Below are 15,143 nucleotides of genomic sequence, written 5' to 3'. Positions count from 1 at the left end.
ATTTGATTATAAAAGTTTTCCAGACATGTTGTTTGTATTTCTCCTTCATAAAAATTTATCCATATAATTTGAGAGAAAAAAAATTGTTGTTTACAAGTGGATGCTGAATACTGTAAGAAAACTACATCTGCACTTGTATAACGTATCTCTTTAAAATGCAACACGAAAAGCTCAATACTTTTGTACAAATCGTATATTTACTTATCATTTGTACCATCCATGGTATTCCGTCGACACCAACTCGGCGCTAATTCATTATTGTTCTCCATAAAGGAGCAGAGATGTACGCTGGCAAATTCATCGAGAAAGCGAGAAAATTAATACAAAAGACACGCAAAGAGGGCACAAAAGCGGGGGTTCGAGGGACGGCCAAAGGGGCGAATATTCCACCATCGAAGGCAAGGCGTTATTGCTCCGGTGGCGAGTTTATGGCGGTTAATGGTGGTAGTGGTTTACGACGGTGGCCACGGCGGTACCGCCGGTCTCGTACCAAGCAATATCTGGTCAGTCACGTAGACTGACCTCAGCACCGGAGCAATAACGACGCCTGTCTGGACGGCTCTCCGTCGCCGTCATCGCGTACGTGGAGGACGGCGAGCGGAGGAGGTTGTGTGGTCATCGCATGGAGAACAGCGTTATTTCCTCGGACTTTTCTTCGGGTGTGGCATTAGGCATGTTACCACGACATAACGCAACTTCAAACGGAACGAACGTGCGGCTTTTCCGTTGAGCGAAATGACTTTTATGAAAACGTAAACGTATTCGAATGGATTATTTACTAAAACGAGTGATAAAATGATGCAACAGATGATTTACTTGGTCAATCATTAAATTTATCTCGTAATGTCGCGCAAAAAGTTTTAAAAGAGGTTTTAAAAAAAATAAAAAAATAAAAATTGGAAATTTTATTTCTTTTAATTAGATCTATGAAACTTTCCCTTATTCCCTTTTTAAATATAAAACATTTTGATAAAATATATCATCTTTTCATTTGACATCAAGAGACGCGGCAGCATTTTGTGCCAAATGTTTTTCATAAAAGTATATCCTTTTACCGAGAGATGTAATCTCATTTTAAAATGATATTATATTTTCAGACATATTTTCAGACATGGTCTGAAACACTACACCAATTGCTGAACAGCCACGAGTAAAACATTATTCGTGGCTCCTTTAAGAAAACTATTAAAACAATTTCAAATATAATAAATTGCAAATTGATATTTTTTAAATATAATTTTCATACACATTATTATTATATTGCACGGTTTTTTTAAATATTACAAGCGTATTATTTGACTTAATTCAGGTTTCTTACAAGGACCTTTTGTCAGCTCGTGTAGCTATCACGTACACACATATAATCAGAAGTTCATAAAATGTACCTGTCATACAAATAAAGTTCTTTTGTAAAGAACTTTTGTTAAAAACTATTCTTGTACGACAGAGGAACGATAGGAATATATGTGGTACTCACCGTACATCTTCCCTTCGTCGGAAAGGATGATTTTGCGTCGACCGCATGGCGGATATATGGTAAGAGCTTCCTGGAAGCTCTGTTCGATATCCGGCGACCATACACCCTCCGCATCCGCTGCCGACAGGTCCTTCTCGTCCTGGAAAATACGATTACCTAATCTAGCATAGTCTGAGAAAGACGGATTGCAGTTATCGTACCTCAGTTATAGTTATGCACCCTTAATCTTAATAAGATTTTTGCTTACAAAAAAAAAAAACACATTCGCAATAATATTGTGTATTAACATAAATATAATATGTGTACTAACATAAAAATAATGTTCGCAAAATAGTATAATTTTTAAATTAATATTGAAATTAATATTTTGTTCCTACTTATGCAGTTAATCACTAATCATGAAATAACAAATTACAATTCACGTCAAAGTAAAGTCATTGATAGAGCAATATGCACCTAAATGTCAAAACGTAATTTAACTTTATTAACTTTTTGTGGAAAAATTGAAAAAGATATAAAAGTCGTAGTAATTACATTATAAAGATTCTAGTCTAAATATTTTATTAAATATTATTAAAAAATAATATAAAAAGACGTTATTATTCAAGTTTTCTTAGTATTTTTTTCAAACAAAACGTTTACAGTGACAACTGCTACCGTCATAGAATTTATCAAAAAACATAATAACATAAGCTTTATAAAGTTGGATATAGTGCTTAACGTAGCTATTTTTCGTGTTTCGAAATATTGTATTCAAACAAATTGGCAACTGATCAAAGTCAACATAAGTTTTTAAAATTTTGTTTTTTAACACGCGCGCGCGCGTGTGTGTGCGAAGATATGATTATGATTTCTTTAATTATTTAAGCAGATGTTTTTATTTAATATTTTTATCTATTTATTTAATATTAATATGAAAAACACGGGGTGCCACTTTAGAAGACCTGCGCCGAAATTGGCGACCTTCTATAAGTTCTAGAAAACTTGCATTGATGCAGATATGTGTTTCCAACTATCGGTTCCAATACGAGCTTCTTAGTTAGCGAGTTATCAATTTTCAATTGAAAACGTTTTCAATTCCATGAAGCAATTCAATCATGATTCTCGCGCAAACATTCATCACGTTCGTCACGATTACGTTTCGTCGCGGAAGAGTACCCTCGCCACGATGCATTTCCATGATCCGGGCACGTTCGACATGAGAAAAGTTCATTTATCTCCGATTCCGCCGATGACCGTGCGCGCGCGGGCGCGCGCGATTTATCTGCCGCGTCGATCGCAAACGTGGCCGGACCTCGGAGACCTTCCTCCCTCTGAAACAAAGGATCCCCAGCAGCCGCGAAGCCACGCCTGGAACGTGGCCGAGTGAGTGGACTTTATCCTTTCTCTTTCCCTCTTGCCGAATCGAGAGAAAGAAAGTATCTCGCGATTTCGTCTCTTTGTACACTTTTTTTCTTTTGCGCGTCCATCGCCTCTCGACATTCACACGCGGTGTGCACGAGAGGGTACAGGAAGTATCTTCGAAGGGTTCGAAGGGCGGCGGCGGCAGCGACGTCGCGCAAATACGCGATACACGGAAACACCCGATAGTCCGAGCGGTACTACAATTCGTTGGGACTGGAATTTCAACGAATCGAAAACCTCCGTGCCGCACGAAGAGAAACGTGTGATTCCCCCCCCGTGTTTCTCCGTGCCGAGAAATGGACGATTATCCTGGGCGTTTAGATACCGAGAAGTGCGGAAAGGGTGCGAGGAAACAGGCTTGTCTCTTCCGAGAAACCAAGTCACGTTCGCCACGTTCGATATAATATCGTCGAGCACGCGATCCAGAACGGAAGACTCTCCAGATGGTACGAAATCGTCCACGATTTGATCTCATCCACGTCGATCGAGGACTAAGAGAGTAGATCAACGCTACTACTGCGCTTCGTATGCGTGACTGAATGAGAATTACTTTTCCGAGAATATCAAATAAAAAAGAGATTTTATGCGCTTATTTCACTTTCGATAACGATGAACAGAAAAGTAATAAATAAATATATTACATAAAAAAATGTTTAAATGTCTTAATCACGTTCGAGAAATTACGAGCGAAAGAAGGGAGCAAAAAAAGAAAGTCGGAATTAAATTGCATAATAGCCAATGTCGATCGTTGAAATGGTTTCGTACGTCTGACCCAGATAAATTCAATTTGCATGTGCCAAAGTTAATGAATTAACGAATAATCTCGTGCGTTTTCATCACTTTAGTATTCACATTGTTGTTTTAATGCGGTGGAATATATTTCAAATGCAAATAAGTTTTCATATAGAACGACCGCGAAAGTGATTTAAATTTCAACCGCAAAATTTGTAGCGATCTATTGAAATTTTCAGTGTCGCATAATTCTTTCCCTTGAAAGGTTACTTTCTTTCGTGTAACTTCGGTACAAGCTGCAATCAATATTAACCGTAAGTTTGATATTAACTTTATTAACTTACGTCGAAGGTTATAAAATATTGCTGTAATAAATTACCATTAAATTTCAATTTGCTAACACAAAATGCCCTATAAACCCCGCATAATAATTTATACTGTTTATTAAATGTTTTGAAATAATTATTTTCCAGTCAATTTAAAAGAATAATACGGAAAACGATTATGCTCGTTTATATATTAGTACAAAATGATTGTAGACTTTGAAATAAGATTGAACAAAAAAAAAAAGAACCAAAGCTATTTTTAACATATTAAAAAAGCTGTTAAAATAAATTTTAACGATTACACACACACACACACACATACACACACACATTATTTCGACTACAAAGCTCAATTATATAACAAAAATTGATGACTTCTTTTTTTATAGATCTCGCATAATACGTGATATCACAACAAGAAAAATTTATCAAATTGACGACAAAAATTGATCAAGTTTTAATTTTTATCAATTTCCGCATATACTAAGTAACAATTGCATCTACACTTTACAACAAGGAATTTTACTTAGCCCGATTTTTTTTTCATTTTCGCGTATAATGATAAGAAAGAGTAACAATAAATGTCGTTTCTACTAAAGTTCAAGAGCTGTGTTTTTCCATGATGTAAGTAAACGCGAGTCGGAAAAGCTCGCCCCTTCAAACTCGGGTCGGTGAGTTAATTGAAATAAAAAGGGCACACCGAGACTGGCGCTCGCAGTCGTCCTTAATTGGCGACGACACGGTTGACTTACATCACTAATTTCGCCAACGTCGAGGTTCTTCGTATCCGAGCCGGAGCCGTTGGCGTCGGGCGGCGGCCCGGAACTCGCGGGGGTCCACGGCGCGGAAATGGTGTCGGCTGCAGCCACCGCACTGCCTGCAACAAAACGAGGGACGAACCCCGGTTTTATTAACTTCTCTCGGAAAAATCCCAGTTTCAAGCTGCGCTCACAGTCCAGCTTTGCAAACTGAGTTTATGAGAACGACCTGGATTTATTTCGCGAGAAAGTTATTATTACCTCGCAAAATAAATCTATAAATGAGCTTTTTCGTAAGTGATAAAAAAATAAACTTTTCGTACAAGTTCCAAAAGAAATAGTAGAAACGTATTAAAATGAAAAGATTAGTATAAAGTTAAAGAAGTTTAGTAAAAAAGAAAATTATATATAGTGGAAAAAGCAATATTCGAGTTATTTTGTGTTTTCTAATAAAGAAAAGTGTACTGTAATTATATAATAAACTTAATCTTAATAATAATAATAAATAATTCCAATATTAATATTAAATTCAAGGAATAAAAAGTAACGAGTTACGAGTAACGACGCGTTATTTTTTTTGTAATAACTTTGATAATAACAAGTTTTCCATGATGTTTTTATAATTAATAATAGTAAAACTAGAGCTCGAATAAAGTCACTTTTAACAAGTAACTCGGTATTACTCACTGAAAAAACTAACTCATAACTTGTTATGTAACAAGTTAGTGAATTACATTATTCAATTAATAATATGTAATGAAAATGAGTTATTTGTTAAACGTGACTTTTCCCTGGCGTTACCGTTACCATTCTAAAAATTGTAACGTTATTACTAAATTATTATAATAAAAGTATAATGCCATAATGCGTTATTTGTAACATGTTACTTCTAAATTAACAATAATTAATTATAATAAAGAAGTCTCGCGAAATTTCTCGATTCAAAGCAATTATTCGCAGCTTCAAAGGCATCACAACACACTTTTTCAAAATGTGCGCAATTCTGCATGCACATTCCCAATTTTACGTAAATTATTGTTTATAATATCTCTGCAAAACAACGAATAAATTCCGCTTGTTATCGCGCGGCAGGCTCGTTTTTGACAACGGAATATTATTCTATCGGATTAGAGTAGGGAAACGGACGAAGAGTAAAGGGGAGAGAGCAGGCGCACGCTACGGGAGGAGGGGGGAGGGAGAGGTGACGGAAAAATCAGCACGTGAAAAATCGCGACTGTGGAAGGGTAAAGGGAGAAGGGGGCAGAGAGACGGCACTCCGTCGTCGCTCTACGCTCGTCGGAGCAACAAGTGTTCGCTGATATCGCGTATCAGTGCCACGACGGCGGGTGGGGGTAGCTCGTAGGCGGTACACTCCGCCTACCGGGGGTGGAGTGTGTATGTTAAGCCCCCGGAAAAGACCCCTATTCCCCGGCTGGGTTCGTACCACCGGTGGCGGTGCAAATCCCGATCCGTAGCAACAACCACCCCCGAGCCAAAAGCGGAGCGTGCCCCCCCAGTAGGTCCCTTTCTCACCCTACGTCCCCCCCCCCCCCCATCCCCCTGTGGCATTCGTCGCGATGACGAAATTCATCGGAGAATCATTCGCGGGGGCCTGCGCGCATGTATCGGCCATTCCACGGCTTTCGGAGAATCAAGAGACGAACCGGATAATTGTTAATTATACACAGATATTCGTGTTACGCGTTCCACTTTATGCATTTTCGGGGAAAGGCCAAGGGTGATAAAGCTGGGGATTGTTGGGTTTAGTGGGCCACCCGGATGAGCTCAAGTATCGCCGATTGTTGAACTCCTTTTCACGAAAAGCCAGTCGGGGACAAGAACGGATGTTCTGGAGAAAAATTATGGTGTTGGAATTGATTTATTATATAGAACTCTCTACTTAATTGGACATTTTCTTTATCACAGTATTTCTTGAAATATATATATTTCACTTTTTTCTGCATAAAATTCGTTTTTTAACCATTCTCAAAAAATAAACATTATATATAGTAAACATTTTCCATATATTTAAAAAATATTACTTTTGAACAATGTAATTGAAATTAAAAAAACAAGAGTGAATAAAGACATGTCAAATTCTTGTAAAAATTTTGTTATTGTTATACGTAAATGGAACATGTTTACTTCTCTTGTCTAAGTATATTTCATTTTATTTTTCGAGAACCTCAGCTCATCCTTCTTCCTCTAAACTCCCTCTTCTCATATGAAAAAACAAATCACTCTTTATAATACATTTTATTCCTATAACACCAAAATTTCTAAAATTTCTTGTATCATTATAGTTTATTAAAAACTGCCTGTATTATCGTTTTTTTTTTTCTGGCTTGACCTGGTGGACAAACGGATACGTTTGCGACGCCCAATAATAAAGATAAGCAAGTTAACAGTCAGGAATATACGTTTCTCGTGAAAATGCACGGAAGCGAGCCGCAATCATCCGACTGGTGGTCGCGGCTAACGGCGAACATGCTCATATGCAGCCGGAAAATGAGCGGTGGCTTAATAGAGACGCGCGAGATGCGGTCGCATACTCGTGCACGTGCACGCACAGCTACACGTGCACGTGTATACATGTGTGTGTGAATATGCGCACCGACACATGAGCTTGTGCTAGATCGAGCGCACGACGCTAGAATGGCAGAAGACATAGATCATGGCGGATGACGTATGATTGCACGTTCGGCGCTCTTGCTGGCAACGAAGAAGAGGGAGGGGGAGGGGGGGTGAGAAGAGGAGAGAATCGAGGTTACCCGGGGGATGGAAATGTTCGGATGAAGGATAGGGTATGACCGGACCGACTGTGATAGGGTCCAGGAACTTCGAAGGGGGAGAACGGCTCTCGTCGGCGAAACCTCGGAATGTCCTGACCACTACTACGATCGCGCGAGATCGCGGACGTATGCGGACGTCCTTCTCCATTATCCGCGCCGTCGCTCGGCGCCAGATATTACGGTACTAGATTTCCCGGCCCTCGTTGAGTAATGATCGAGTCGCGACAAATTTTCGGCCCGCAAAGAGAGGGGGGGGGGGGTGCGAGCGGCGGTGAGGACGCGCGTCGGTTGAATAGGCCAGATTATTAGTAGATGCTTAGGCCTTTACAGGAAGCCGACCATTAGCTACGTATAACGAAATTTATAGTTTATAAAATAATACTAATTTTTTTATGTTCGATCTAGCTTTCCTTGGACACTTGAAAAATATTTCAAATGCATAAATCATTTATAAACATCATAATAATCGGAATAAATAAAAATGAATGAAACTGTTAGATAATCTGCCTCAATTATATGCATAAATTTTTGTAGGTTTTTTTAAAATAAATATAATTACAATATATTATCAATTTCTTTCCTTACGAGAATTTATTTTTTATAGATTAAAAAGCCAGATGACTTCTATATAATTCTGTATCTTGAAGCGCCAATAAAAATATTAATAATAAAAAAAATATGAGAATTGTGGATAACGTAGAACACTCGACGAGTAGAGATTCAACAGTGCGAATGAAGAAACTTTCGAGCGACAAAGGTGGATGTTAAGGGATGTCGTGGACATTCCCCAGAACTAAAATCGCCACGTCCATCTTTATGAGTCTGGTTCTGCACCACTAAATAATGTGTGCAGCAAATCGACGAGGCCCTTGAAAACTTTACATCGCATAATTCTCATTAAATACACGATTTTTTTTTGTCACTTTATCGCATCAACGTGAGATAATCCCGATACTTTTAGAATAAATGGAAAAAGATAAAATCTCAAAACATACAAAATTCGCAAAATATACGAATAACTTTTGAACTGTACATCGTCTGTGCATCAATAAAAAATAGTAAAAATCAGAATAAAGCAAATCTCGCGGGGGTTAATCAACAATTGTTCTGAACTTTGAATAGCATTCTTCGCGAATTCGTCATCGGGGGCGTCACGTCAAAGGCGCGGGGAAAATGTTCTTGCCCGTTTTATCCTCGAGTAATACATACATATGCGCATGCATCAGTTGCGGCGGACTCCACGGGATGGGGTAGTAAATACTGTGTTCGCGTGGTGGTAGTGGTAGTGGCACTGGCTAAGCTGTAAATTTGGCGTATAACCATTCGGGGGTGGTCGAGTAGGCCAGGTCTGTCCTCTGTCTCTATCTATCTCTCTCTCTCTCTCTCCCTCCTCCCTGTCCCGCTTTTCGGAGCTAGTCGGACGGTGGAAAGGGGAAGGGGGAGGGGGGCGAGCGCGGCGGGCAAGGGATGAGACAGGCGACGGGGGTCGTAGAAGCATTCATAGCAGGAACCAGAGGGTGGCTTCGGTGGAATGCGTCCCGTTTAATATCGCGGAACATTATATATCGCCTCTCTTGTCCCTACGTTGCCCGTGTTGAACGCGGTAGAACGCGTGCGAACACACCCTCGTCGGCGTACACACGTACATATACGTACACATAGCACACGACACCTAGGCCGCTTATTCGCCGCGTGTGTCCGATAACGCACTCGAGCGAGCTCACGGCGAGACCTTTTCATAACAAATCTCCCGCGAGCCGTTGACACAGTTTATTTATTACTAATCGCACGAAAGTGGAAAGATCCGATCTACCGGCAATTTCGGCTACTTCCCTCAATCCTTTAATCCTGTCGAGCGCGTTTGAAGGGACGCGCTGACTCGACATATTGTAAGAAAATACGGGAGAGATTAGTAATCTCGAAAACACGATAGCAACATCAAAATAATCCGTAAGAGGCAAATGCACGCTAGATCCATCTCGTTATAAAATTAGTAGACTATTAAAGAACACTCGGCTCTAATTAGAAACTTCTCGAAAATATATTTGTCGAGATTTTCAATCTGCTTCGAAATGCAGAAGCTGTTAATAACTCGCAGTTTTCATCAAGGAGAGATCTATTTCGAGCGGTTCAAAGAATTCAAGAAAAGGAACTCCGAGACACACGTCGCGCTCCTCAGCGCAGATCCATTGCAAACAAGATCGCAGAAATTACACGTCGTGACATCGATCCGCGAACGTAGCAGAATTATTACGTTAGAACGTCGGCGACGAAACTATAAGCACTTTTATATCGTCGTAACGAGATTTAGTGCGGAATTTCCGGGGGAGGGGGGGGGGAATTAATTATCATCTCGATGCCGGCCGCGAGTTACCGTGCCGTAAAATTTATTAAGAGACGACACGTCCCGTGCAACCCCAGCCCGCGCGCCCCCTCATCTTTTATACGAGCCATTAAGAATTCTAATCGGCTCCCGGCACGAGCCGCGTCTCGATATTATCGAACGATTATACGCGGCGCTGCCCCGGCAAAGTAAAAGCTTCGTGAGAGTAGCTCGCGATATAGTCAACTTTATAAATCGACCGAGACGAATCGGTCTTAATCGCCGCGCTCGGTTGTACGGTTTAGATAAAATATCGCGTTAAAGCAGCGTAAAGGCACGAGCCACCGCAGGACGACGATTACGCGCAAAATTATTGCGCCGCATTAATGCTTTCGTGATCTAAACAACAAGGGGCGGTAACGCCAGATACAGGAGGGTTGAGTAAAATGGATGCCTAAATAGATTTATCGAAAGAAAAGTTTCACTTAAAATTCGTTACAAAATAAAATTTACATAATATCATGCTTTTCTTATCTAAAAAAAAAGTATAAGTATTTATAATTATGATAATTTATTTTCCGTAAATAATTTTAAATGAAAATTATAACAAAAATTTACGAAGGGAAAAATTTCCTTCAGTCACTCCAATGGCAAGTTTTATTATTAGATTAATAAATTATAATGTTTCGATTTTAACTTTAGATCTTTTTGAAGTAACATAAAGAAGACAAAGGAGAATTAAAATAATCATTGCCAAAACATTATAAATCTATATATAAGTTAATACCATATAATAGCAAATTCATGGTGAGATATCTGAAAATCTATAAAACTAAAAAAAAAAAAAAAAACAGTTAAATTAAATCGTGACTTACATCCCTTATGCCAAAAACATTACGGCTCAGCTGATAATTAACGTGTTACATTAAATTTTGCATATTAGTCTTATTGCACATTCGCTGATCGATGAAAATTCAAGGTATCGATATCGTCGCGTAAATGAAATAGCGAGTTCTCGCGTGTCGGGCCGCGTTCGATTTCTTTGTCGTTGATCGCCGAGGGATGAAAAACTCCGAGTCCAGAGCGCAGCCACAGGTGCGCGCGTTTATTCGAGACGCGCACGATAGTGATTAATCTCTGCTTGGTTCAATGAAAAACAGCCGGTTCAACAGCCGGCTCGATTCGCCCGTATCATGCGTACCTCGTACGTACGTATTCACTCGTGCGAGAGCGTCGAGCACCGGAGAGTGCGGTGAATCATCCGCCTCCCCGTATTTGGATCGCCGGGGCGATTGAAAAGAAAAGCAGAGTAACGCAACGATGCGCGGCGAGAGGGTGAGGTAAAAGTGGGGGAGGGGAGGGGAATAATAAACGCACTTGAAGCTTTTCGCGAGTGATAGCGCGTGTTGGTAAGAGGCGAAAAGAGGGATGTATATATATATATATAGGGAAATCACGCGGAAAATATTGGCAGATCCCGGGAACGTCGAGGGGGAGGGGGGGAGAGAGACAAAACAACGTGCGATTCTTTCTCTCTTTCGAGTTGGAAACGGCGATAGGTAATAAGCGTGTCCCTCTTTGATTCTTAACGAATGAGAAAAAATACGGTGAATCCCCGCCGGGCTTTCACCGACCTACGCACACCGATGACGGGTGCAATCCCCGTGCGCACCCCTGCGGGTGGTACGAGGTAGCGCCGTGGTGGAAATCGCAACAAACGCGAGCCGCTTTCGCGAACGATGCAATTAGCAGCTTCGCCGATTCTCGAACCGCGATAATGTTTTTCTCCCCGATCGACGTGTAGATTTCTTTTTTTTTCCCCCCGTCGACGACGGCGACGACGACGACGTCTATTGTACGCGGATAAAAATCGTGGCATGGAAATTGTCATTGAAACGGCGGCGACTTAAAGAGTGAAACGCGCGGTAATTACGGAAATTAGCCTCGTTAGCCTCGCGCGGGGCGAGTCGTAGAACGGGATAATTCCGCCGAGAGGTTTCCCGTGGCGTGAAAAAATAACGCCCGGCGCCGATTCCAAAATCAGTAGCATGAATATTCAATGCGGCGCCGTTTCGCGAGTAAATCACAGAGAGATAATTTCGGCCGATGATCGAATCTATCGCTTCGCATTTTCGCAAGTCGCCGAAACAATTGCGAGCAAAATAATTTGTGGAGTTGTGCGAGAAAAAAAGAATTACGTCGCGATCTCGTTAAAAGGTGAACCGAGAATATGTACATAAATCGGACGATGATTCGGGCGGGCAATGTTCGCCGGCCGTATTGTCGCTCGCAATTAGAGGGATTAATTTACATACTGCGGGATTAACCATTCGACCATGAATTATTCAGGGCTATGCTAATGCGCCGGCTCCGAATTGAAGTCAATAATTGAATGCTCTCCTCGAGAATAAGGACAGGGAGCCGGTCGTCGTCGTCATTCTCGGAGCCGTCGGCCCCGGGAATCGAGAGGGAGCATTAACCGCATTATATTCGCTAGAAATCGAGAGCGCGTGGCAAGACAAAAAATTACTAGTACTAAACACCCGCGAAACGTAACGTAACGTGGCGCTGTTTACTTTCGAGACGACGACGACGAACGTGCCCGTGGACCGAAAAATTTATTATAACGGCGTCTCTTTCTGCACGTAAACCGGTAATACTTTTCTCCCCGCATCACGAATTTTCTGGTCAATTTGTCATTGATTTTTCCTTAATAAAAGTGTCAAGGCATCGATAATCTGTTTACAAGAAACAGAAGCAATTTGTCGCAAATTTTCTTCATGGAATTATCGTGTGAATAAGTAACGAAGCGTCGACAATTCGGTTGAAAAATTAATTGCAGAAATGTCTAAAACAAAACATGTGTAAAAGCATAATGGAAGATGTAAAAAAAATCGTCCTGAATCTGAGCATCTTTGTTAAAGGGGAAAACGACATACGGGGCATTTCAAAAACTGTTAAGAGAGCTAAAGTGTAAAAAAAAACAAAAACCGATGACGTGCAATCGTTATTCTCGACCGCGTCGTAAATAATCGCGATGTAATTTCGTTTTCCTTGCATCTTAAATTACGCTGAAGTTAGCACCAGAAATAATCGCCGTCGCGAAATAATCGGCGAGGAACGCTCGAATTGGAGCGCAAGGCAGGATTAATATCGGATCCTCGCGGTTCGCGTAATTGCATTAAGCTCGCGTCTGCCGCGCGTGTGCGCGCGTCGCGGCGGGAGTTAATACGGTTTTAATGACGAATAATGCAATCTTCCGTCAAAAACCGCAGGGACATCGCCGACGTAATAAGCTCTCGAGACGCGGAGAAGACGAACACTGAGGTTTCTTGTGTGCCAGGCAAACACGACGACGATGAGCAACGAGCGAGGAAGCTCGAGAGCGTGACGAGGAGAAGAAGCGGGGAAATCGTCGAGAGGGCAGTGTCAAGCAAGCATGAAGATGACGAGAATCGAAGCTGAAAGCGTCGACGGGACGGAGAGTAAACGTGTTGGTAACACGTTGGAAAACTTTGAAATACAAAGTTGAAATTCTAGTGGAAATTGAAACCCGGATTGCTTAACTCGCGTGCGCTAATTTTCATCCCACTACAGTGTAAAAAAGAGTATGTAAAATTATATAAATAATACGTATAAATCTTACACAATTGATAGTAAAATGTATAAAATTTTTAAATATTTTTATCTTTAATTGTGCAAATTTATCTTTTTTTGTTTTATATTAAACAAAAAATTATATTTGCACAATTAGAAATAAAAATACTAAAAAATATCACATATTTCCTATAAATTGTGTAATTCCACAAATATTGTATAAGTAAATTGACATAATTTTTTCAAGTGTAACGTTCCGCTGTAAAGTTTGGTAATAATAATTAAGCTGTGGTAAAATAATTTTAATTGTTAAGCAACATATCATAACTAAATGTTTAGTAATATTTGACAATTAAATTAATAGTGACCAATCGATTACTATAAATATTACCAAATTGAAATATTAACTAAACATTTAATTGTGAAACTATTCTAGACTTGATTATTACCAAACTCTATTTCTCAAAATTGAATTTTGTTTTCTCGTCAAAAAGCATTATTGGCATATAATGAAACAATAATAACCGTTCAAATCTAACACGAATATACTATGATAATTTAATAGTCGTACCTATTACCGTGTAAATAAACATTTTACATTCGTAGAAAATGTTACCCGACAGCTAATTAGAAAGCGTCAGAATTCATTCTTCGTCAGTGGTTTCTCCTTGATTGCGAGATTTACAACATCTAATCGATAATCTCGCAATCCGTCACCGTTGAGGTAATCAAGTCGACTCGTCTTCCACCTCCTTCAACCTTCATCCTTGAGTTTCCGTCGCTGTCAAGCCGAACAGCTGATTCTTCCCGGTCCCGTGGGAGAAACATTATCCACGGTGTTGATTTACAGTTTTCGATGCAACGAGTGACAATGAAAGGAGAAACTCGGAGATAATGCAACTAAGGCGGGAATAGAGCAAGAACAAAAGCGAAGATGCTCTCTCTCTCTCTCTCTCTGTCTGTCTGTCTTTCTCTCTCCCCCTCCTCCCTTTTCTATTTTTCTCTTGTTTGGCGATGTGCTCGAGAGTACCGAAACTTTCCTACTCGTTTTCAGGAGCTAGCTCGACGAGTCGTAGAAGCCGTCGATCGAGCGTGTAGCACTTCTTCTCCTCTCTTCTCTCGCTCTTCGCATTCGCCGACAAGACAACTGCTGGCTGAGGCCAACAACCGGTTCCCGCGTCTCGCTCTTTCTCTCTCTCTCTCTCTCTCTCTCTTCGCTCTTTTCCTCCGATCTTCCTCCCGTCTGCTTTACGTCATTCTGGTTCTGGTGTCGATGTACGGGGGAAAAGGGGAAAAAACGATGGAGAGGCATGACAAAGCGGCAGCCGGCGGCACCTCTCGTCGATTCGGATCACGATTCACGAGCGGCGGCGGCGGCGACGGTCGCGGCGGATTGTCGCGTCCGATAGGATCCTTGCGAAGATCCTTGTTTGGTTTCGCGCGAAACGAAATGAATCCTAGAGCTCGCGCTATTTATAGTATTTTGTACAGACGTGTTCACGCGATTAATTTGTAAAACTTTTTTTTTTTTTAACGAAAAACACCGTGTATCGATCTTCCATGGCGATGTAACCGATATTTGTTTTTGTATCCACGCGAAATATATTAAATTCAGGCGAAATGTACCATCGACTCCCCAAACTACAGCAGAACGGGAAATATGTGTAAATGTAAACAGATAACGGGGTACGTACAATTCATAAATTGTTCGCTTCGAGCAAAATAAGATATCAA

At 40.6% G+C, this 15,143-nt stretch overlaps 1 protein-coding gene across 6 annotated transcripts in view; it reads right to left on the bottom strand.

The window, feature by feature from the left end:
• The window catches only part of LOC105835835 (transcriptional enhancer factor TEF-1), a 172,107-nt gene that overhangs the window by 43,613 nt on the left and 113,351 nt on the right, over window positions 1–15,143 (bottom strand). For all 6 annotated transcript variants that reach the window (XM_036283231.1, XM_036283233.1, XM_012679422.2 and 3 more), the window contains 2 exons: window positions 4,692–4,816; window positions 1,478–1,616 (listed from right to left, as the gene is read on the bottom strand). In XM_036283231.1, the coding sequence (XP_036139124.1) occupies window positions 1,478–1,616; window positions 4,692–4,816 (264 nt within the window). The remainder of the gene's footprint in view (window positions 1–1,477; window positions 1,617–4,691; window positions 4,817–15,143) is intronic.

This window comes from Monomorium pharaonis, chromosome 2, assembly GCF_013373865.1.
Source record: "Monomorium pharaonis isolate MP-MQ-018 chromosome 2, ASM1337386v2, whole genome shotgun sequence".
In the NCBI taxonomy this organism is placed as follows: domain Eukaryota; kingdom Metazoa; phylum Arthropoda; class Insecta; order Hymenoptera; family Formicidae; genus Monomorium; species Monomorium pharaonis.
This window is presented reverse-complemented; position numbering and strand designations above follow the sequence as displayed.